At 46.7% G+C, this 22,720-nt stretch overlaps 1 protein-coding gene across 2 annotated transcripts in view; it reads right to left on the bottom strand.

The window, feature by feature from the left end:
- rock1 (Rho-associated, coiled-coil containing protein kinase 1) overlaps window positions 1-17,217 on the bottom strand; it is a 69,779-nt gene extending 52,562 nt beyond the window's left edge. For both annotated transcript variants that reach the window (XM_036518699.1, XM_036518698.1), the window contains exon 1: window positions 16,367-17,217. In XM_036518699.1, coding sequence (XP_036374592.1) covers window positions 16,367-16,459 — 93 coding nt within the window. In that variant the 5' untranslated portion in view covers window positions 16,460-17,217. The remainder of the gene's footprint in view (window positions 1-16,366) is intronic.
- Window positions 17,218-22,720: the final 5,503 nt, after the last annotated feature.

A 22,720-nucleotide genomic window follows, 5' to 3' on the forward strand; every position in this document is an offset into this window, starting at 1 on the left:
ACACGGAAAATAAATATCAAATACTAGAGATATCAAGTGTTAGGAGGTGGAGACTGAGGTACAACCAAACATTTAGGCCAGAACACAGGGAATATTAGGAATACTCATACTGTGGTATATACTGAATCAGCCTCTGCACCCGACAGAGGTGTGTTCAGTTTTCAGATAGAGCGCAGAGAACACCCCTCTCCTCCCCCACTTTCTCCTCGAGGGGTGACTGGAGGCAGAGGCAGAGGGCAGAGGGCGGGGCATGTGCTGCACGAGCGGTGGTGCGCCCCCCCCCCCCCCCCCTTCCCCGCGGCGGAATTGCTCAGCCGGCCGCAGCCGGGGAAGCCAGCCGGTCGCGGATTAAGTGCGAAAATCTTCAGGAGCGCGGTCCCGTTCAGGAGAATGGAAAATAAGATAACTGGGATGCCTGGGGCTCAGCGAAGTGTGGAGGGCAGTGGAGAGAAGCAGAGGGAGGGAGGGAGTGAGGCAGTGGGGGGGGGGGGGGGGGGGGGAGCGAGGGAATTAGAGAGATGATGACGGGGGAGCAGGCCAGGCAAGACAGCGCGGCTACCGACAGCAAACGCCTTGGAGGGGTTCAGAGCTGTACCGCACAATTCAGCACAATTCTTAGTAAAACAGGCAGTGAGGGCCGCTGTGCAGATTGCAGGTTCTTGACCGGCCAGGAAAACAAAAATCACAAGGGCGGTACCCAGTTGCAGGTAGACACTGCACCACTACTCCTGAATATATCCAGAGTGAGCCGACTCTCTTGAAGCAAAAAAGGGACTGGGAGAGGAGAGACGTGAGGAAGACGGTGCCCAGAGGTGAGGAAGACGCGGCCAGGTTGCAGACGGCATCGGGTTTGGCCGACCCTGCGAACCCGGGGAGAGAGGAGCGTAATCGCACGGCCTGGGCTCTGCGCTTGGAAACGCACGTTTGCATAACTTCCTGCCGCAGAGCACTCCGGACGGCCACAGCTGCATTCCTCAACAGGACGGCACACGTCAGAGAGCTATTTTAAGTATGCGGCCAAACAAGTTCCCGAGGAGACGCGGGGGGAAAAAAAAAGGGAAGAGGAAAAAAAAAAAGCCTGAGTTCTAAGTCACAAAGTGATCTCTGTTTTCAATTAGCAGGCCTGAGTCCTGGCTTTTCACATCCATACAATGAGCGCTGTATTATATCTCGGCTGAAACACGCGGAAGTCCAAACCGTAGAGGGAACTTAAAAAAAAGAAAAAAAGAAGGAGACAAAGACGTCACAGGGCAGTTGGTGAAGCAGGCCCTGAGACGGGGAGAGATTTCGGTGGGAGCCAGACCTGTCGAGAGGGAAGTCAGGGTTTCTAAAGAGAGGCCAGGCGAGACGATGGGAGTCTCGGTTGCAGTAACTTGGACTGCGGTTCTTATACTCGGGGCCTCGTTTTCCCGCCATGACTCCCCTTCATAGCTGCCTCCTGACTCACTTCTGACTTTACCAGCTGCAGGGGCCTGCCGTTTCAGCCAGAGCAGGCAGCTGGATCGTCCGTCCAGAGGCCAGGGTCTGTGTCAGCAAACTCTGCAGCGATACTGTTACAGAGCCCAGTCGTTGCGCTTTATTTCCTGGCTGCACCAGTGAACACCTGAGCTGTGTTGGGCATGAAATGTAACGGGTGTTCTGAGCTGGTATTTCAGCTCATATCCCACAGACAAGCCAACATGGACTACGAGTCTTTCAGCTCTTGCAAGGTTCATCTCTACAAAACTTCAAGAAAGCAAACAACCTATGTAGCAGTTAGATACTGCTACTATCTGGGCTTAAGCCCATACGCTAAGGCTTCCTGATAACAGCATTTTGATCTACCCGACAGTTCCTTGTAGGAAATGTTTTGCTCATCCGTGGAGCACGAGCATGGCCACGTATGGGGAAAGCACTCCCTGGACTTCCGATAAGACGGCCTCTCTCTTCCCATTGCCTTCTGGTTCCTCAACGTGCTTTCACCTAACTATATTAGATACCAAAACGCCAGTGATCCCAACTCTTAGGCCATCCTGGCTTCTGAGTCCTATGGTGCTGGCGTTTCGCTTTATGTGCACCCTTCTGCCTCCCCCACACCGACAGACAGACTACCTGTGACAGACTTCCTTTCCTCTGCATCTTTATTCTGATCTCAACACCGCCAACACTTAGCTTTGTGCACCTTATCAGAAACACTCATCTTTTGCCGTCTTACAGAGAGCTACCATTAAAAAAATGATGAATGAATCCAATTACTATATTTAACAAGGATCCATTCAGCCTACCTAACAGACATGTTGCCATCTGTGTTGTTGAGGTAACTCTATACATTGGCTGGGCAGTATTTTTTTTAGCTACGAAGTCTGCATAGACGCAGCAGTGCAATTCATGCTGAATCTGTGACGATAAATAGTTAAGTATGAAAAAGCAGCAACACAAACAGGGTTGGGTTTTGGCACGTTTTAGCTGACAGCCTCTAGAAATGGATATTTCTTCATGTGAAACATCTCGGGGCTGAGCTGAATAAGGCTGTTCAGGGCAGGCGGGGTGTTGCTGTGCCTTTAACTGTAATTAACCTGTTTGGATCTGTGCCTCTACTTCCCCAGCCAAGATCCCCCCCCCCTCCTCCCAGCCTCTAGAGCAGGGATCAAGTGAGGAGGCAGAGTAATAAGAGGCTACTGGTGATGCAAGGAGCTGTGGGATTGTAGGTGTATCGCTCTCCAGCTCCAGCGCGGAGGGGCTCGTCTGGCAGGGGCTGCGTCCCATTGGCTCGTGGCTTAGTGCTGCGGGACAGGTACCGAAGGTGGGGTTTAGGGCTTGGGTTGGTAGAGGGTCCCCTGGGTTTCAAGTCACGAGATGGGCAGCGGAGAAGGTGGATGACCGCTTTCGGTCATCAAGGTTTGTGGTCCCCTCCCAGGGATAACGGAAGTTCGAGCATAAACACTGTAGATTTGTATCCTGGTTGTTTGTTTTATTCAGGGTAATAGTTGCCGTTTCAGTACTAACTGCTGCAAACTTTCTCCGAGGGTCGCTACACAATTTAGGAGAAGCTACTTACACAGACATACAACTAAAACAAAAGAACATTAAACGGTCTCTAAATATCACAACACACCCCTGCTCTTAAGTCCTTCCTCATCAGTATACTTCCTCCTAACCTAAGCCTAGTGCTACGGTTGCTTATGATGACAGCTTCTGCTGGTTAGAATATTCAGTTAGGCCTGTTTCACAAATAAACACTGCAGTAACCAACATTCACTTTCTTCCAAAAAATAATTTTGAACATGCAAACCTAACAAGGTCATAACCCTGACATAAAGAACGACCAGATGTGTGGTTCTGCAGAGATTGCGCGTTTTCCTTAGAAGCAAGGCTGGCCAGTCATTGGTCTGCGAGCAGTCTGAGATCTGTGATTAGCAGGCGGGTCGCAGGCTTGATTTAATCTGTCCCCTGATTTGAAGCAGGCGGCCCCCGTCTGTCCAGGAGCAGATGGAGGCAGGGTCCATGTTAGGGGCAGACGGACACCCCCCCCCCCACCCCCCATCCCCCCATCACCAAACACCGCACACAGCAGGAGGTGAACTGAGGGGAATGCACCCCCGACAACGTCCGGCAGCCTACTGTCCGTTTACGCTCAGAGGCAATGACCACAAAGTGGACGTGAGTGTGACCATGTGGTGAGATCCAGCGAACGCGGGGCTCCACTCCCACGTTCCCCGAACGTTCTGGAAAAGTCTGCTGACCTCAGGCCACGATCACAAGCCACATCAAGACACATCGTTTTACTCACAGAGGATTCCTTGCCACTTATGTTGTTACATAACATCTCTCTTATTCATGTGGAGGACACAACACAGAAACATGCACATCACACAATAAGTCTGGGTGAACAGCAGTACAGATCCAAAAGCAGTTCACAACGCGAACTCAAACCAAAATCGAGCTGTATAAGTCGATGTTACTAACAACTCTTCGCCGACATGTTTCATCTTGTTAATACAGGCTTGGGGTTTGGATGCTTTTGTTCAAGCCCAAGCTCACTGAGGGGAAAAAAAAATCCACAAAACTTCAGCACCATCATCGTTCTCCTTGCCTCATCCCTGGGATCTGAAGCGACAGGGCTCCACGTCACCCGGTCAATGGCCGATCGTTTCAGGACAAAAGGATGGTGGGCTGCCATGTTCTATTTGTGACGATGGGCCAAACCTGACTATCTAACTGCTATGGCAGTGGAGATGCAGCCTGATCTGACTCCACACTGAGGCTGGAAGGGTGCTTAGCAGGGGGGGCACTTCCTTAGCTACCACTGCTTTCCTCCTCCTACCACTCTCTCTCTCCCTGTCTCCATCTCTATCTCCTGTTCCCTCTCCTTCTCTAGGTGCCCTGTTTCTGCAACACTGCCTCTGAACTTTATTAACTCCGGCAGAAAGACTGGAGAGTAGAGGCCTTGTTTTGTTCCAGGAGGAAAAGAATGTGAAGATTAGGTCCTCAGTTTAGAGACTTTACTAGGGCAGAGTTTTGTTAAAAAAAGGGGGGGGGGGGGTGAAGTATGTGTCAATCTCTTCCCCCCCCCCTTCTTCCCCCATTACAGTCAGAGGCACCAGTATGGCTGGCCTGCAGAGTTGGCCTGTCCCTCTCTTCGGCCTTGGTTCCAATCTAGTGGCTGTCTCCGTTCTGCTACAGACGGCCAGCCTGTGTGGATACTGGCGTGTAACATACTTCTATAATCCACAGCTTTAAATGACATGCCCGCTGGGGCTCGGGGACTCATGAAATGATGAGGTCTAATCTCTGAGAACGTCTGGACATCTCAGACTTTACAAAACACCAAACATTTGGCGGGGGGGTGGGGGGGAGGTAGATACATCCAGCATAACATGGGCTATTACTCCAAAAAACAGGGAAACAGACTGGACCACAAAATCTGACAGCCAAACTACTGATGCAAAGTCAACAGCAAACACTTACACACACAGACTGTGCATGCACTGGACAATCAGACCGGTGACAACATTCAAAGACTCCTTATGCTGAGGACATTTTCAGAGCTCTTTCGCCAAACAAAGGTTGCCAAACTTTGTCCTTTGATCTCTTCCCTGCTGACGCATTGGCACAAAGAGGACAGTGAAAACAACCCCCCCCCCCCACCCCAAACTTAAAAAATAACCCAAGTTTGTTGGAGTTAATTGCGCGGCAAATCTGCCTCCCTTATATGGAGCTGGCGGTTACAGACTCCCAGCTATTTTGCGGCGTTGCGGCCTGATAGCGGGTCGCTGCCAAGACCAGCCACAGATCCGGGGCTCTGGCCAGATGTGGTGGGGCCACCAAGGCCCCGTTTCACATGGATATATTTTCGGCGGCTGCGTGGCCGTCAGCCGTTTCTTCTCCCATGCGCAGTGCGGTGCAAACAGACAAGGGCATAATTAGCTGGGCAGCTGCCACCACTTAGATGCAAAGCAATACGACGAAAGGTCGAGGGGGCTTCACCCGTCGCCCAATGGCATCCCGGGCCGGCGGCCGTTTCGGCCAATGGCTCCGGACTTCCTGCCAGAGAAGCCGGAGCCCACGCCAGAGGGTGGCACGCAAGGGCTTTCCCCCAACACATGTCAGCGTTGAGAGAGAGAAGAGACTGGCACAAGCCCAGTGGGATATACAGTTACAGTCTGGAAGCGAAGGGAACAAAGGTAATCTCTGAGATGTTTATGTACACAGGAAGACAGACAGCGCTCACCTCGGCAGCTTTCTCTGACGAGCTGCTGAACTGCGTGCGGGTAACATGAACCGCTGTGAGACATCCAAAGCTGCCATCCAGCATTTTTGCTACTGTAACGATCAAAACACTGTCAAGTTTTACTGTCTGCGGGGGCGGGGCACGTGTTCCAATACAGCTGTTCTGCCACCACCATGTATGGCTACAAAATGCCTGGTCTTGGTGGCAGAGTACACTACAGAGGACTCCCCCCACCCCTGTGCTAAGTTTTATTGGGTCCCTGACAGGTCCACACATCAGAGAAAGCAGTGGCAGCGCAGCGCAGTGGTAAGGAGCAGGGCACGTAACTGAAAGCTTGCTGGTTCAGGCACTCCTGCTGTACCCTTGGGCAAGGTACTTAACTCATAATTGCCTCAGTAAATATCCAGCTGTACAAATGGATAACATGGAAAAAAGTAGGTAAGCATATATATGTAAGCTATGTACGTCGATCTGGATAAGAGCGTCTGTTAAATGACAATGTACTGTAAATGTAATTCACAGAAAGAGCTAATTTAAGAAGCGTAACTCTTTGCACTGAAATGCAGGGAACTTTTTCTCCCCGGAACAGAGGAGTTAAATCTTCCGCCGGCAGCCGCATCTCCTCTGTGCAGGAGCGAGGCAGACAGTGCAGCCTCGGCATGTTTACCCCTCACGCTTCCTACCGCCACCTCCCCGAAGGCACGGCCGGCCCTCCAGCACAAAGCCGCCATTGAGGCCCCCCGCCCCCTCCCCCCCCGCGTCCTGACATCACGGTGACGCGTCTCTGACCGCGCACAAAGCAGGCCTTCTGTTCCCCGCATCCGCAGAGACCGCTTTCGCCGGGACCGTCGGGAGAGGGAGAAACCTGATATTCAGGACACACTTTCCCTTCCCCGCTCCTCATCCTTAGCTGACTTTCTAGAAGCACGCGAAAAAGGTGATTTTTATGCATTTTCAGCAGTGTTTGGACCTGAAATAACTGCCTGTCTTCACAGGGGGCAAGGGGCCTGGAGAGATAAATAAGGGTTGAGGTGGGGCAGACAAGGCCGCAGCACGGTTTTAGACCTGGGCATGGGAGCGAGAGGAAATTTACCAGGCCTCTCTCGAAAGCAGCCTGCAACCAGGGCATCATTGCAGCATGCTGTGCGTTCAGAAACATCCAGCACTCTCTGCGAAGCCATTCCTTTTACGAGCACCTTGTGCAGGCAAGACTTTAACACACTGCTTCAAAACACTGAATTCTGGGTAATCTTGTGCAATGTGTTTGAGTCTCAGAGCAGTGGCTGCTTACTCGACCCTGTCCCAACTGAGATGTTTCACCTCGTTTTGATGGCAAGCTGTCTGGTGCTGTCCCTCCTGCGTTTGGGTCAAAAACTCATACATGGCAGCACGCCTACACAGAAGTAGAGACTACCAACATATAAGGAAGAGGAGGCTGTGAACTGTAACAAACACAAGCTGCTTCCCATGATAAAAAAAAAAAAAACACAAAATGGACATTCCATTTCCTTATGAGGGCCCGGCAAGAAATGCTGTCATAAACAGACCAGACATTAACGATTTAATTGAGCTTTAATCAAACGTCACAATTTAATTGGGCTTTTCCAAACCAAATGCATTCACGGGTCCCCAGCAGGCTAAAGGCTCACCAGCCCTACCAGGCCCCGAGGTGCTTCTATGGAATGGGAAACCCTGCCTGTAAATAGAATGGGCTGTCATCATGCTTTTACGTACACCTCTGGTAACCTGTACCGGTCATGGATCCGATACAACGGCCGAAAGGTTCCAGCTCAAAAACACAAAGAGGACGGGACGCGAAGGGAAAGAGATTAAAAGGGTAAAAAACAGGAAGCGTAGGAAGTTTAAAATGGAGGGAAGCAAAACATCTCAGATGGCCGGATCGTTCAGTCTGCATTCCTGCACATGCTCAGTGAGTCGGGGGGACCGCTGGGCTATGAATAGCCCCGTCCATTGTTGTCCTAATGGCTAAAAATGTGACAGAGAGAGAGTAAACAGCTGACCGGCGCGGTTTACCGCCGATGGGCCGGGTGGAATTCGGACAGCAGACGGTGGGCTCGGTTAGCGCCGCGCTTACTGTTAGCTTTCTCGCCATCGCTGTACAGAATCGCGCTCGTAAGCCAATTCTCATGCTTGCGTCCGAGGAGACTGGACTGCGTTGCCAAATACCGGGCCAAAATATTTTGGTCCCGGCTGACTCTTGAACCCCATCCACCCTGGCAGCATCGGTGGCCAGTGTCCCTCAGCCCAGCTGTGCACTCACCATGCTCAGAGTTTCCTTTCTCTGAGCCTGCGCGCGCGGTGGTATGCGAGACCGCCAGATTACCCAGAGGCCTCAGTGCGGACCTCCAAGTCCCCGCTGCAGTTTCCTCTCTCCCCTCGTGACCGCACAAAACGCCAGCGCTTCTCAACCGCAGCTGCTGAAAGCGCTCTCACGCAATTTTACCGTGAAGCTGGCTCATCGCCCCCCCCCCCCCAATGATGCTCTAATGATGGCGAAACAATCCAATTCCAGCACTTGGCATTCCCCCCAGTAGTAAAATGACAGTTGTGGAATCCAGCTTCTGAATTCGTGTCTTTAAACAAAACTGCATTTAGCGCAGCCCTGAAATAATGCTTTGAAAATTGCTTAAAAAAAATAACCATCTGAATTGCTGGAATTTGGCAGATTTTACTCTTCTCTTGAGCACTGCTGTTAGTTTAATGGCACTATGTCTTGTCCACTGATGCATGACATAACCGTTGTCCGCTGCCAATCTTCTACTGTCGCTAAAGTAACATGGCGCTATAGCCATAGCTCCCATTCTTCCAAATGTTTTCAGGTGTTAAAATCCATACTGACTGGGTCAGAGTATGAAGGTTAGTGACTGACCTACAGACAGGTGACAGCCTTTATTTCACACCTTAAAGACCACCTGTATGGGAAGATTCATAAACGCTCCACCCTTTTCTACTACAACATGAACTTCTCATTCTAAATGGCCTACTGAGGAGGAACACTTTGATCGTATGACACCAGCCTACAACCTTTACTGACAGCATTTAAGTCCAACATCCTGCCAGCAAACGTCGACAATTCAGTTCTGCTATCGCAGAAAACCAACTTTACATCTCAGGGAAAACGGGAACTTTAACCAAATTATGAAAAGTCTGCCCTTATGTCATGACTGGAAAGCTGCTGAATCAAGCAGTTGATCTTTTCCAGCATGGTGTGCGAATAGGGTGAGAAGAAAAGAGACGCTGTGAGAAGAGGAACCGTGTTTGAGGAAAATAGAGGGTGCCTTGTGAACAACAAAGGCACTGCCAGGAGCCTCTCCTATCTCACAGCCCATACCAGGCAAGTTCCAACAAATCAATTCCACTATTGCATTACGCCGGGCCCAGAATCGCCTTCACCAACCATGTGATTACGTCCCTGGCGACTAGCAATTAGGATTTATAAATATAACATTTCTATTTAATTTCCAGACACAAAAAAAATCTCATTCTGGAGAATCCTTTCTGCTCCAGGATCCGTGCTCCTCCCCTCGGTATGAGTCGCTGCGTTTCCACGGGGACCTGCTGAGAGGTTTCCGTGGAGATCTGCCATGGGAGATCTGGGAGCGGCGCTCAGATGATCGGGTCTGGAGTAGAGAGGCCGCGGGCGTGCTCTTGTGCAAAATGGCGATCCCTTGACTTGATCCCGGGGACTTTCCAACCAGAGCTCCGGGTGGGGGGGACCGCATCTGCATGGGGGGGGCTCGGGGGGAGCTGTCCCAGGGCGGGGCGCTGGAGGAGACCCTGCTGATGCTGCGGGTGGGGCCCGAGTGCTCCCTCACTGGGTGCTTTTTTCTGGGGAGAGATAAGCTCCAGCCAAATCTGTGGCCCCTGCGTCAGGGGGCCAGGCCCGACTGGAAGGTGAGGGCCAGATCGGCCTGTCACCGTCTCCGGGACGATGGAACGGGGCCAGTGGCATCCGCGGCTCAAACGGGATGGCATGCCAGGGGTTGAAAACGCAGACTGCGGCCGAGCGTGGGCCTAAAAATACTCCCGGATATTATCAGTGGAAAAATACCATAATTGTGCTGGTAATAAAACCAGCGATTGCATTTCTGGGGTACATGTGTAATAGCGCAGGAATCAGTTCAAGACATTGACTCATGGACTAAGGAATCTACAACAATTATCTTTTTGCGTCAAACACAAAGATGAGGCAGCGTCAACAAATTTTTCTGCTGCTCGCTTCAGTGCTTCGCTCTCAGTGACGGCTGCTAGGATATCCGTGGCTTGGTCTGCTTCTTCTTGACTCGCTTTTCGCTTATCGTCCAAAAGCAGGCAGTCAACTGGGACCGGGGGGGGGGGGGGGGGGGGATCTGGGGACGGGAATCTGGACTGGTGCGAGAATGTGATGGAGCAGGTGAGGTGCACTGGGCCACCTCTGAGGAATCTGGAAACTGCATATCCGTGAGAACATTTAATTGGCCCCCGCCCCCTTTTTAACTTCAAAGTGGCTCCGCCCCTGCGACAGAGATCAACTTGTGCAGCAAATGGCCTTAGGGGTGACTGTGCTGGAGACTGCTTCAGCTGGGGTCAATGTGCAGCGCACATATACACACATACACACACCTACACGCAAGCTCATCCTACACAAGCTCAGAGCTGGTGTCTGAAGGTGCTGACAGTCCAGTCAGGAATGACAAAGACACGTCTGAAGACCTCTATTCAATCAAAACACGACGCACTTTGTCCTTAACCTTGAGTCACGAATAAGTTTAAATGACTCACTAACTGTTGTTGATTTTAGATGTTTCTTAGAACATTCTGAGCTTGAAAGTCTAAATAAACATAAAAAATACTGGGTCTGAAATGGAAAAAAGTAACACGTGTGACTCAAAGTTACTCAAAGACAAAGGGCCTTGCACACTGAGGAGGTCCACATCTTTCTGGCTGTGTGTGTGTGTGTGTGTGTGTGTGTGTGTGTGTGTGTGTGTGTGTGTGTGTGTGTGTGTGTGTGTGTGTGTGTGTTAGTTAAGCTCAACCGCCCTGTCCCAAACCCAGCCACTGGAGGAAAACATTCAGATAAAGGGGGCTTTTCCACTCAAATCAACAAAATGGACACAGAGGCTCCTATTAAGGCCTCATGCAGAAGGTGACCAAGCTGTGGGTGAAAGTGGACTGGTTAGGGAGCCCCTCACTCCTCATGTCTGAGGTACGAGGGTTTGGTTGGAATGGCCAGCCCATCTTAAGAGCCCTCCCCTCTGACGACACTACTCACACTATTACGGCTCAAGGTATGGCAGAATTCCTCTGGCCTCACAAAACCTGCGTTCACAGCGTCTCACAGCAAACATGTCAACTGTTCACTCACCACAGAACTCTACTTGCCCTCCGAAAGGAGTCTGATTAAAATGCGTTTCCGCATGTAGCCGAAAGGGACAACACGCTCACAAAAGCCAAACCCCCCAATATCGCTCCAAACTGGCATTTCTGGCTGAGGAGCTGAAGTTGCTGGGACAGTACTTTTTGCTGCATAATTCCACCCTCTTTGTTGAAGCGAGGCCCTCAGACACACTGAAAAGGCGAAGGCAGCCCTAACTTTCCATAGCAATTTAGTTAATGTGTTAAGTACACACTTTGCCCTCGTGCAGAACTCCCATGTCGCCATTCTCTGCGCGCCGCTAGCGAGGCCGGGGAACACAGAGATGGCCATTTTCAAACAGCGGAGTAGGCGCTGGGCAAAGGCACAGACAAGAGCTTATTTGATTGGAATGGAATTTTATTACGCGGTGGGCAGAGTAGAGGAAAGGGGGCTGGGGATAAGGCAAAGGCCTCCATTCATCGACCGGAGGGGAACTCGCGAAAGACAACAAGACGCCTGTGTTTTCGGCGGCCTCCGATGTGCGGCCCGCGCGGCGCTCTCGCCGCCGAGGCTCAGGAGAGGCAGCGGGAGAGGACCCCGCGCGCCCGGGCAGGACCTCGAGGTCGGCCACACAAAAAGGGGAGCTTTTGTAGAGCTCCAGCCGTTGAAGCCAGGGTGGCAGAGAAGCAGGGGCTCTATGACAAAGTCTTGGGGGGGGGTGGGGGACTCCTCCTTTGTGTTTGATGTCGGCCACATTACACTTCATTACGTTATCAGTGTTTAGCAGACGGTCTTATCCAGAGCGACCTGCATACGTTACAATTTTTACACGTTACCCCTTTACTAAGGCAATTGTGGGTTTTAAAGTACCGTGCCCAAGGATACAAGAGCAGTGCCCCAGCAGGGAATCGAACCTGGCAACCTTTGAGTTTCGAGTCCTGCTCCTTACCACTATTGTAAGGAGAGTAAGCATAGAAATGCAGCCATTTCTTCCGGACACCTAAATGCAGCAGTTGTGCATACCCTAATCAGATCAATGGAGAACTGCTGGAGGGGGGGGCACAATACGTTTGTGCCTCCCTCTCCTTTAAAAATGGCTTATCTGAAGAGACAGGTTAAGAAAGCACATCTTGGCAAGTGCTCCTTGTACAAAAACGCAACATTTGTAAGTATCGAATAAACTCTGGACGGGACTGAGGGCTTTCCTGTGAAACAGCAGGAAAGCGACCGTGCCATTACATAATCCAAACTGCTCTACTGAGTGCTTTTTCCGTTTGTTTGGATTCCTGTATCTTATATCGCATTCCTTTATCACTCTTAAATGTCACGGCTGGACCGTTTCCAAACAGGCCTAGTGTCAGCAAATCAACGAAACTCCCAGCTGTCTTTATAAGGAGTGGAGGGGAGGAGGGGGGGCGCTAGAGATTTAGGTTGTTCTTACTTGCAATCGCAATCACAACATTTCCGTCAGACTTACTGAGGGCTTGTGAAAGCTGCAATCGTGTGGAATAAGGAGCGGCCATCTCAGTGCCCTGGAGGGGGAAATGTGGCTTAACCCTTTAGACCCACAAAAAAGCGTGAGCACTTCTCAACAAGCCCTGCTCTCTCCCCCCACCAACAACATATAAGAGAAACTGCTTGGTTTAAAAAAACCTTAAAGTTTTCCCAGTTTTTCCCCCAGCAGATAAAGCCACAGAATAGAGCTATTAAAGGTTTAAAAAGACATTGTTTTACTTTCATCTCCTTTTCTGGGTCCGCTGCAGCAGGAAATGGGACTGGCCTGGTGAATAGGCCGGGGCCCGATGCGGCTCCCAGAATGCCGTGCTCCGTCCAGAGATGAAAGAGGGGTTTTCGTCAAACCCTGGCGCAGCTCGCATTTGATGCGTTTTTAAAAAGCGAGGATTCCGTGGGCATAGCACGAGAGCTATGATTTAACGCAGAGTTTATGACCCTCATTTAAAGAGGCACGTGTTCCGTCTCTCCCACTGGCGAGACTCATAGCAGGGGGAAAAAAAAAAAAAAAAAGACCACTGGCTATGATGCACGCTGCCCTGCCACACTTTCTCTGGCATATTAAAAAGTGCTTAGCACTCATCTGAAACTTCATAGCCCAGATCTGCACTAGTTTCAGATTGCAGTTCCCCTTTTTTCCACAGAGAAACAAAACACTTATTTCCACTTCTGGTGCCATTAAAAACAGCTCTGATGCTTTTAAGAGCAGTACTACTAACATTCCAGCGTTTGTATTTTGGAAGATTATGTCATTGTAGACAGAGGACAATTTGGGTTTCCTGTCTTAACTTTTCCCTGCGTAAAAATGGAGACGCTAAGTGAAGGGAGTCTCATATATATGCTTCTAAGTATTACCTACACTTGTCATGGGACACCGGCCCTCCGTGGACCGGGAACTTACCATTTAATGCACATTAAGAAAAATGAGACACACCCTCTCCACAAAGTCAAAACCTATTTGACTCTTCTGACTGGGCTTCTGTCATCCTCATTACGTCTGGTGGGAGGAGCTTATAGGAGATTTGAGGAAAGGGAAGCCACAGCGCTCACGCTTGGATGCAACAGAATGATCATTGTTCCCTTATTCTGCGTGAGTGACCTGCCAAATCAATTAAGGCACCCACTATGACACACAGTAAAAGCATGTCACAAAAGCAGTAAGGGAATCAAGAGCAACACAGGTATTGACCAGCCAGTAACAGTGACAGAGCATCATGCTGAAAACAGGCATTAAAATAACCATATGAGAGTCACTGCATAGCAGTGAATAACACAGCAGCACTGAATATGCACGGATGCCCTTAACAGAGACAGCGGTATCATACTAAAGTGCACAGAGAGTCTGATAAAGATCTGTCAATAACACAGAACTGTGAGAACAGCGAGGAGAGCACAATAGAGGACTCACCACCTGAGAGTCTCCCACACTTCCTCCAAGCAACGGCAGGCATGTGACAGACCAGTGTCTCTTCGCACGCTGACCACAACAAGCAGTCAAGAGGACCGTGCTCACAAAACCCAACCAGGAGTCACCGAAACTAAAACACACCCCCCCCCCACCCCCACCCCCCGCCCCGTGTTTGTATTTAACACTAAAGCAAGGCCTGAGTCTAGCCGCCAGGCATGTTCATCTGAGGTTAGGCGTTGCGGCTCGACAGACGGAGACATAGCCGGGTCGTGAGTAATGAGGGGCGCAAGCAGACGCCGGGGGGAGAGACGCAAAGGGAGGGGGGGGGATGAACTCACGGCAGGCAGCGGCTCTGAAGGGCTGCTTCACTTCCAGCATGCCACTCTCATATGGTAACACTCTGGCCTTCTACGGAGTCACATTATTTTTTTTTTTACTGTGGTGGGCCCACCACCACAGAACATTTTGAGACTGCCTATCTATCCCATGGGAAAGGTACATAGGGCTTTTAAAAACAGGCCGCACCAACAGCATACCAACAGCACTGTTAACCGGTTGGCTTACTGACCACTTTGATTAACAGAACCACAGTCCAGTTTGACTTAAAAGGAAAAACTGTTGACATCTTTTGCAACTCGCTTACTGAAAAGATTGAGAAAAATCAAGCTTTGGTACAGTAGCTCAAGGGGCTGCACTACCTTCACTGGGATTTGAATTCCCCTCATGAAACCTCAATTCAAGACCTCACCGCTACCTTAAATACCGGCTTTTAATTCACACCAAAATGATATGTGACCAAACACCATATTCAATACAAATGCTATCTGAACCTCTACACACTGCAGGTTTCTGTTGTGTAAATTAGGATTCCCCTGAAATGCTGAAAAAAAGCTTAATTGTGGAAAGAGAAGAGACAGAATATGGCTCCTGGAATTTTCCACTGAAACGCCCAATAAAATCTGACACAGACACTTGAAAGTGTGGCTTGAATACCATTTTCCAAGATTATATCACTGCAGCATAGAGGTGCTATTTTGCCCAAATTGCAGCTCACCAAAAGATTCAGTTAGCACTCGGGCCTTGCATATAAAAATAACTACTTGTTTGTGGCTCCACACCACACAAGCACCCGTCAACCAACGTGTTTTATCCTGCTTAAAAAATGTTCAACGAAGCACTGATAGTTGAGTCACTTTGCAAACAGAAGAATGAACAAGACTGTTCTCATGAAGACAGGCAGTTTTCCAGATAAGCCCTCAAACACAGCACCCTATGCACCGTACGATGAACTTGGCCCCGCCATTTCTTTCCCATATATAGATATAGAAACTACACGTTTTGTAACTACGCACACGATAGGTGGCGGAGTTAGCTTAACGGGACAGCATTACATTGTTCTAAACGCAATTCAAGTTGACAGTGCAAAAAAGCTACACTCCCCAGCTGAAACAATCATTTTGGGAAGGAAGTAACATTAAGAGATTCGATTTCCTGACTAATATAACGTCCCAAAGAGTTTGTGGGAAAGTGCTGTCCCACACGCATGAGGGAAGAAATAAGTGACGCTAAATTGTCGTGATGCACTAAAATGTCCCCCCGGGGAGATTGCGTTCACATGATAGCGGGGAAGAGCCGCCAACTACCCCGACGTGAAAACGTCCATCAACCTCACGTGTGTGGCTAGCTAGCCACTCGCCGTTTAAAATAGCTAGGCAGCAGGCTAAGTGGCTATTAGCTAACCTAAAGAAGCTCGTTTAAGCAAATAGCTGGCTACTTAGCGACCAACGTTTCGGATGCCTCCGCTTTGACATAACTAGGTCTAGCTAGCTAACGCGTGGTAACTGTGACCTTGCTCGATTTCGTCGGTTGACCATAGAAGTAATTTTGCTCTTAAATTTCAGTAGAAGTGCTGGCTTACTAGCGATTTAATTAGCTACCCTGCACGCACGCAAAGTCAGACAGCAAGCGAGCTAGCTAATGCAAATGCAACTGAAATGTTTTATGTATTCTTTATAGATACCGAGTATGTTTAAAATGTCTGCATTGGTGGCTGTTTTACGCGTCTACGTTAATTAGCTAACTAAGTTAAGTAGTTACTAATAGCTTGCTTGCTGAGTGTTTGAAAGAAGCCAGACGTGTATTCCACTTAGCTGGTTAGCAATTATGCTGCAATACAACTATTCCCATTCTAGCTTACCAAAACGTTCGGCTACCAACGTTCGCTAGCTAAATATCTACTTGCTGGCTAACTAATTTTCCCCTTCAACTTTGTGTGTCGACTAGTTTTCTATTAACAGCACGCAACAACGGCAAACATCCATTAATTATAATAAACACGAACTGCTCATTTGCGTTTAACTTACAGAGCAAATAAACTTACCAGTAAGCAATCAGTATTGATTTCTGATTTGGGATCCTTCAGCATGGCATCGATTTTTTCAAATCGAGCCTCCAAACTTTCTCCAGCAGACATTTTTGCTGTCAAGTCGAGCTCCACGCCGCTGTGTATTAAAAAAATCTTGCTAGCTGGCTAGCTAGCTACTTCCCTCGCGTTTGCTTGGCAGTAAACAGTTGCCTTCTTAGAAGTTAAAGCTAACCGATCAAAGAAACAGTTTATGTCTTATGAGTTTTTCACACTCAAGACAACCTTTAACGAGATCCCGGGTGACCGAAAGCCACATTTTAAGAAATTACCCAGTCCACTTTTTTCTTCTTCTTGTTTCTCCAGGATTGCCAACTAGCTAAGTTTGATTGACAACTTCAGCCACATATACACACAAAAGAAAATGAAATGCAGCAACAGATAGTTAGCTCAGCTTCCCTTTACAGATGGAGCCATACCCTAAGTGGGTTAAATGTTTTAAAAAATAAAATGTCCGCGTTACATTACTCATAAAAGCAACTACCAATAGCTACATTACTCCAGGCCTGTATCCATGTCGAGGGGCCTTGCGGAAAGAAAAAAAAAAAAGCCAAACGGGTCTGACAGCTGCAAGGTAGAAGTGGCGAAAAAAACTTCAGCTCCCAAATTCGATCAGTTTGAAACACAGTCGCGATAAAGCATTTCCCCGCGGTCCGTACACATCACACCTCTCATTTTCAAAGACCGAAGGCTGTGGCCATTGCAGGCGCGTCGGATCCTGCGGATTCTGCGAGGATAAATCAGCTTTAACTCGATCTTCTTCGAAAAGCACAAGGTGCCCGAGTTCCTCCTGCCTGCCCGACAAACATGTCCGCCTTCCTGTTCAAACAACCGGAGAAGCAGACATCGAATCTGCAAAGACTGCGCAGGCGCCTACCAAACTAGCTAGCAACAGATCTCGTACGGAGGGGGGTGAAGAGTGCGGAAAAACTGCGCCTTTTCGGTAGCGGGGAGTCAGTCCTGGGATTATTCGCGGGGTTTGAGCGCTCCCTGCGACAGCAAAAGCCTATTGAAATATATAAGTAAGTAGCCTACTGAAACTTTGGAACAGTTGATGGATTTGACCATCGTTGCCGATATTTTGGGTGTGATATCTTAATACCACGACATGCCGTTTGAGTATTTTGAGATTGCGTGATGAAATAGCAAGGACTAAAATCTCTAGATTATCAAATTGTCGCAAATTATCACATATCCCAGGGTTCTCACGTTACATCCAGATGAAGTATAGGCCTATTATCAAACCAACATTGAAAACAAACACACTATCGGGATTTATGATAACGTGAGTGATTCGGAGAAAACATGACCCGTGATGGTGTATTTTAAGCGACATTTCATATTTGCTTTATTCATGGATGGTTCATGTAGTGGTTGTGCTAAGTATGCTGGTCACCCGAGCTGTCCCGTTTGGTCTTGCAATTGTGAGATTGGTATTTCTTTCTCATAGCTGTAAACATGGCCTGCTTTTACTTATCTTTTTGTTATCTATCTGATAAGTACTGCGTATAGGCATGAGCGGGTGTCATTCAGACACATTGGTTCTACAGCCATCCATGTTTTACAGAAATTTATGGGATGAAGGCTTTCAACGTAGTATGCGCTATGGACCTTTGGGCACTTTGCCTGCAGTGTGGATGGTTCAAATTTCATCCCCTAACTCGTCCCTGAAATTGCTTTGGTGTCAGAGAGGGATTGAACCAGTTATCTGTGTAGTTCTAAGAGTTTCTTGGAGTTTATATCAGTTTATACTCAGTCATTTTAGACACCCTCAGTCAGTCAGTTTAGCCTATTTCTTATGGATTGGTTGTAGTCTTGCACATACTTTGTATACAGTTGCAACATCACATGTTACATTCCAGAACAATTTGCACTGTTAATGATGACTGAAAAAGTCTGAAAGTTCGGGAATAATTCCCATGTCCACAATGCCCATGTGTGCAAGGGCCTTCCTTTAGAGATGCATCACACATAGACTTATGCTTGTATTCACCCTGATGGTGGCAAACTGTACATACATATATACATACATACATAAATAAATAAATAAAAGGAAAAAATCCCATTAAATGTTATTGTTGGGATGCCGACGGTTGGCGTAGGTACCCTGTAGACCTGGGTTCGAGGCCGGGTGGAGTGACTGCTCTCTCCCTTTGCTACAGTTATTCTAATATGTATGTGTGTGTGTGTATATATATATATATATATATATATATATATATACACATATATATAGTGTGTGTGTATGTATGTATGTAATGTATATGTACATACATATGAAAAATTTACAAAGCCTGCCCATTTTCAGTCCCACAGACACACAAAAATCATGTTACTGTATATTTTACTCATTTATAGAAGAAAAATACCATAGTGTTTGATTTGTTGGATTTGTTGTTGTTGGATTTTTTGTGTTTTTGAAAATAGTTTTTTGTATGTATTACATGACAGTTTGTTGGTCACTGGTCTGAATTTTTAAATGGCACCTCTTGATGTGAAAGTAAGACTCAATTAACATGTTCCCCTGGACATACCAAGCAATTTTTTCTTGTATTTCCTTTCACATACCAGAAATGCAATCCTTCATGATGACAGCAGTGTGGGTGTGTATATTTATGGCTATGTTATCAGGTTGTGCCAATGGATTATTTATCACAATCATTGTGACTGTTGACATTCCTTCTGTACGGTGATAACGTGTATGAATCCAGTTAATCTGTTGGATAAAATGACAACTGAGATTTCTGAGACTTGAGGAGATAGTAGAGGTGGCCATGTTGTTTCTCAGTGTGTATTTTCTCACCCACACAAAGCAGACATTTATTACTTGCTCAGATAGGAGCTGCTATTATTTCACTTGAGTTGGCTGTCACGTGGGGACAAGGGTGTTATGGCGATACCCTGAGAAAATGAGGATTCAATTGTCTTTCAATTACAGACACCTTGTTTGAATAAAGGTCTTTATTCTCCATTTTCACTGGGAAACCACGTTATGGACAACTCTCAAGTCCACACTTAGTTCATTTCAGACACTTAAATATGACAACAAAAGCATTCCTTTGTTCATGTTTTGCATCACTGATGTTTAATTTGATAGGGGTTATATTCTACATAATATTGCAAGGTTAAATTGACTGATTACATGATATGGTGCAAAATCTCCACTAGATGGCAGCACAATTACTTATCACAATTTGAGTAACACTGCATCTTAGTGTCTCATTGTACACCAAATATTATTTCCTGTATTTACAGATACATAAATAGATACAGATACATACATGCTGCTGTACAGCTGTTACATACTTGTATTATAAAAACATACTTTTTATACCTTTATTTTACGGTAGAATAAATATTGTGATATGTGGCAAAACACTGAAAATAAGAGCAGCTGATTGTGTATTCAGAGCACAGCCTGCCTTCCATCTAATAGTGTTATAGATTGCGCAGTTAAACGTGTGATTAACAGCACATAAATGAAGACAAAGCCCGTATTGGAGGACTACATTTACCTGGATGTCCTGAACATGAGTTGGGTCATCCTCACAATGCAAGTAAAAGCTAACATGGGGATGATGACTGAGTTTACCGAGTCTCTTAACAAAGGCTCCTAGTCATTTCCTGAGCGTGTACCCCCAGATTCTTCTCAGCTTCTCATGAGCTTATTCTCAGCTTGGTCCAACATGTGAACTGAACAGTCTCCCCTTGCATCGTTCTAGCATTCTAGCTTCCAGTCTGAGAGCTTTACCACTCCCTCCTCACCACATAGCCCAGGCATTTATGGAATACTGCATGCCTCTACTACATCCACCTAGCAGGGGTGGCCGATGTGACCAAAAGCAGGAGCCAGAGTTTATAAGTGTCATTGTCAGAGTTCCACAGCAAAAAAAAAAGGTTTTCAAATTTTAAAAAAAAATTAACTCCTGATCCATTCATTATACTGCGAACTGTTAGCGGAGGCAGTGACCTTGGTTTTATATCTGTTGACGGCGAGCCCCGTCTCAGCATATGCTGGTGGTAGTTGAGAGGCCTTGCACTACACCTGTCGTTGTGTACTGTACGTGACGTCAGGAAAGTGCCATCATCAAGGTCCTTATCCTTATCCTCACTGGAATTTTCTTATTTCGTGACCCAGTCCTGCCGTGAAAAGGCCCCATCTTAGTCCTGTGTCTGCCACGAGTTGGTCAATGACTGCAACACAGCACTGTACCTACTGAATGCTTCCTCATACTTTGTCTGAGCCTCAGTGGTCTAGGCCGTCAAACAAGGATAAACCTCAGGCTTAACAACAATACAATATGATGCAGTGATACGGTATTTCAGAATATAAGAATCCACTTTGATGTGATACTATGCAGCATGATACAATTTGATATAATTCTTTTTGATACAGTATGATCCAACATAACCTTAAAATTATTCTATGCTTTTACAGAAATGTAGAATATATAAGTATTAGTTCCTTCAATGGCATTGAAATAACACACAATCTGCAAAGATAACTGTGATTGTTGCAAGTGCTCTTGTTTCATTGCAGCATTGAAGTGATTAAAAATGCATATATAAATCAATATAGTGGTGTGGATTGATTCTCATGTGCAGTGTCAATACAGCCATACCGTTGTTTTTGTATGGATACATCAATATGAATCGATGTGTCGTCACACCCCAACAATCAAGCGCCTTTGGCAGTGACTGGATGCGAGGTAAGATTGCTCCAACTGCAAAACTTTAATAACTAGTGTTGCTTTGCAGTGCATACAAGTTCTGTCTTTTATTCTGAGGCCTGCTTGTTTGTCTGTAATCAGTTTAGGCAATGCTTTTTTTTTTTAGTTTTTCTAAAATGATCCTTCTCTGGACTTTCCCTGGTACTGACAGCAACGCAGGGCCTTGTTAGTTGTTGCTTTTTAACAGACTACCTTTTTTGGTAACTTTTTATGCGGCAGCCCTCTTTCTGGTCACTTGGAAACTCTTGCATCACCCCAGATCTGTCCAATTAGCTGATATAGCACTGCTCGCTGTGTTTTTAGGTCCTCTTTGATAGCTTGTTGTCATATTCCACCCAGGCCTGGTGATTTGCCGCTGTTCTATTTTTGTATGACTTTTTGCAGCCTGCTTCAATTTGTGAAGCTTAGCAAATGGCACCGGCACTTCCTTTTACGTATATCCCTTTGTCACATAATTTACTGATTTAAAGCGATCAATCAGTGGGTCACCTGTCATTACTTTGTCTTGATGTGCAATCTGCTCATGAAAGAACGGGAACTCTGTTGATGACGTCCCTTCATGGCGGAAACGTTTTCTGTTAATCGAAAGATGCATCAAAAAGAAGTAAATAAAAGAAGATGAGTAACGATTGTTTTAAATCAATGAATCACATTCATGTTGTTATATATTTAAAAGAAGGTAGTAGCCTACTGTAAAAGTATCCACATTGAACGCACGCTCACAGAATTCAGTATTTTACCACATCAAATGTTGCTTCTCCATAGCAACAATTTCGCAAAACCTAACGTTATGACGATGGAATGAGAATGCAGCGTTTGTGGTTCTTTCATCACAAGTATGTATTCTACATGATCCGCAAAGAAAGTCGCTTATTTTCCGGATTTAAAGCCTTGCAGTGAAATGTAGTCATTGATAGGTACTGAAAACTTCACTGTATGGCATTAGATTTTAAACCGTCGTGGCACGTTGGTTGAAATATTTCACATTATTATATGAATGTATTATTGTCTTTATCAAAGGCATGCGTTTGTCCCGTTCCTGTTATTTCTGCCACAAATCTGAGAACATCACGTGTTTATATACTATAGGCTATGCAAAGGCAATAAATAATAATCGGAATGACCATCCTACAGTAAATTAACCTTCCTTTTAAGGAATTTTTAAAAGGTGACCGATGGGCTTTAAAGCTAATGCATAATTCAAGTGAGAGGCTCAATTAATCTTATTATCCAGTGATTCCCTTGGCAATTTGCAGTGATTAATGAATCCTTGAATGAATACTTTGTTGCTTTATTGATTGTTTACTGTGCCGCTTTCATTATTTTTTTTCTTAACGGTGTAATCATGTTTTTAGGACTGCTTGCTCGTACTATTATGAGTGCTTATTGTTTTTCTCTCTTTTAAATATGTGCTTCACTTTGCACTTTGGGAAGCCTTTTTTTACTTTAAGCTTCATTAGCCAGTTAATTGGTGAATTGCTGAAAAGAAAAGGCTGGTTTCACAGTCATGCACTGTGAAATTTTTCTTTTTTACAATTATTTTTTAGAATTTTACGTGATAATGGCAACATGCGCATCGAAA

Source organism: Megalops cyprinoides, chromosome 24, assembly GCF_013368585.1.
Source record: "Megalops cyprinoides isolate fMegCyp1 chromosome 24, fMegCyp1.pri, whole genome shotgun sequence".
Lineage (NCBI taxonomy): Eukaryota > Metazoa > Chordata > Actinopteri > Elopiformes > Megalopidae > Megalops > Megalops cyprinoides.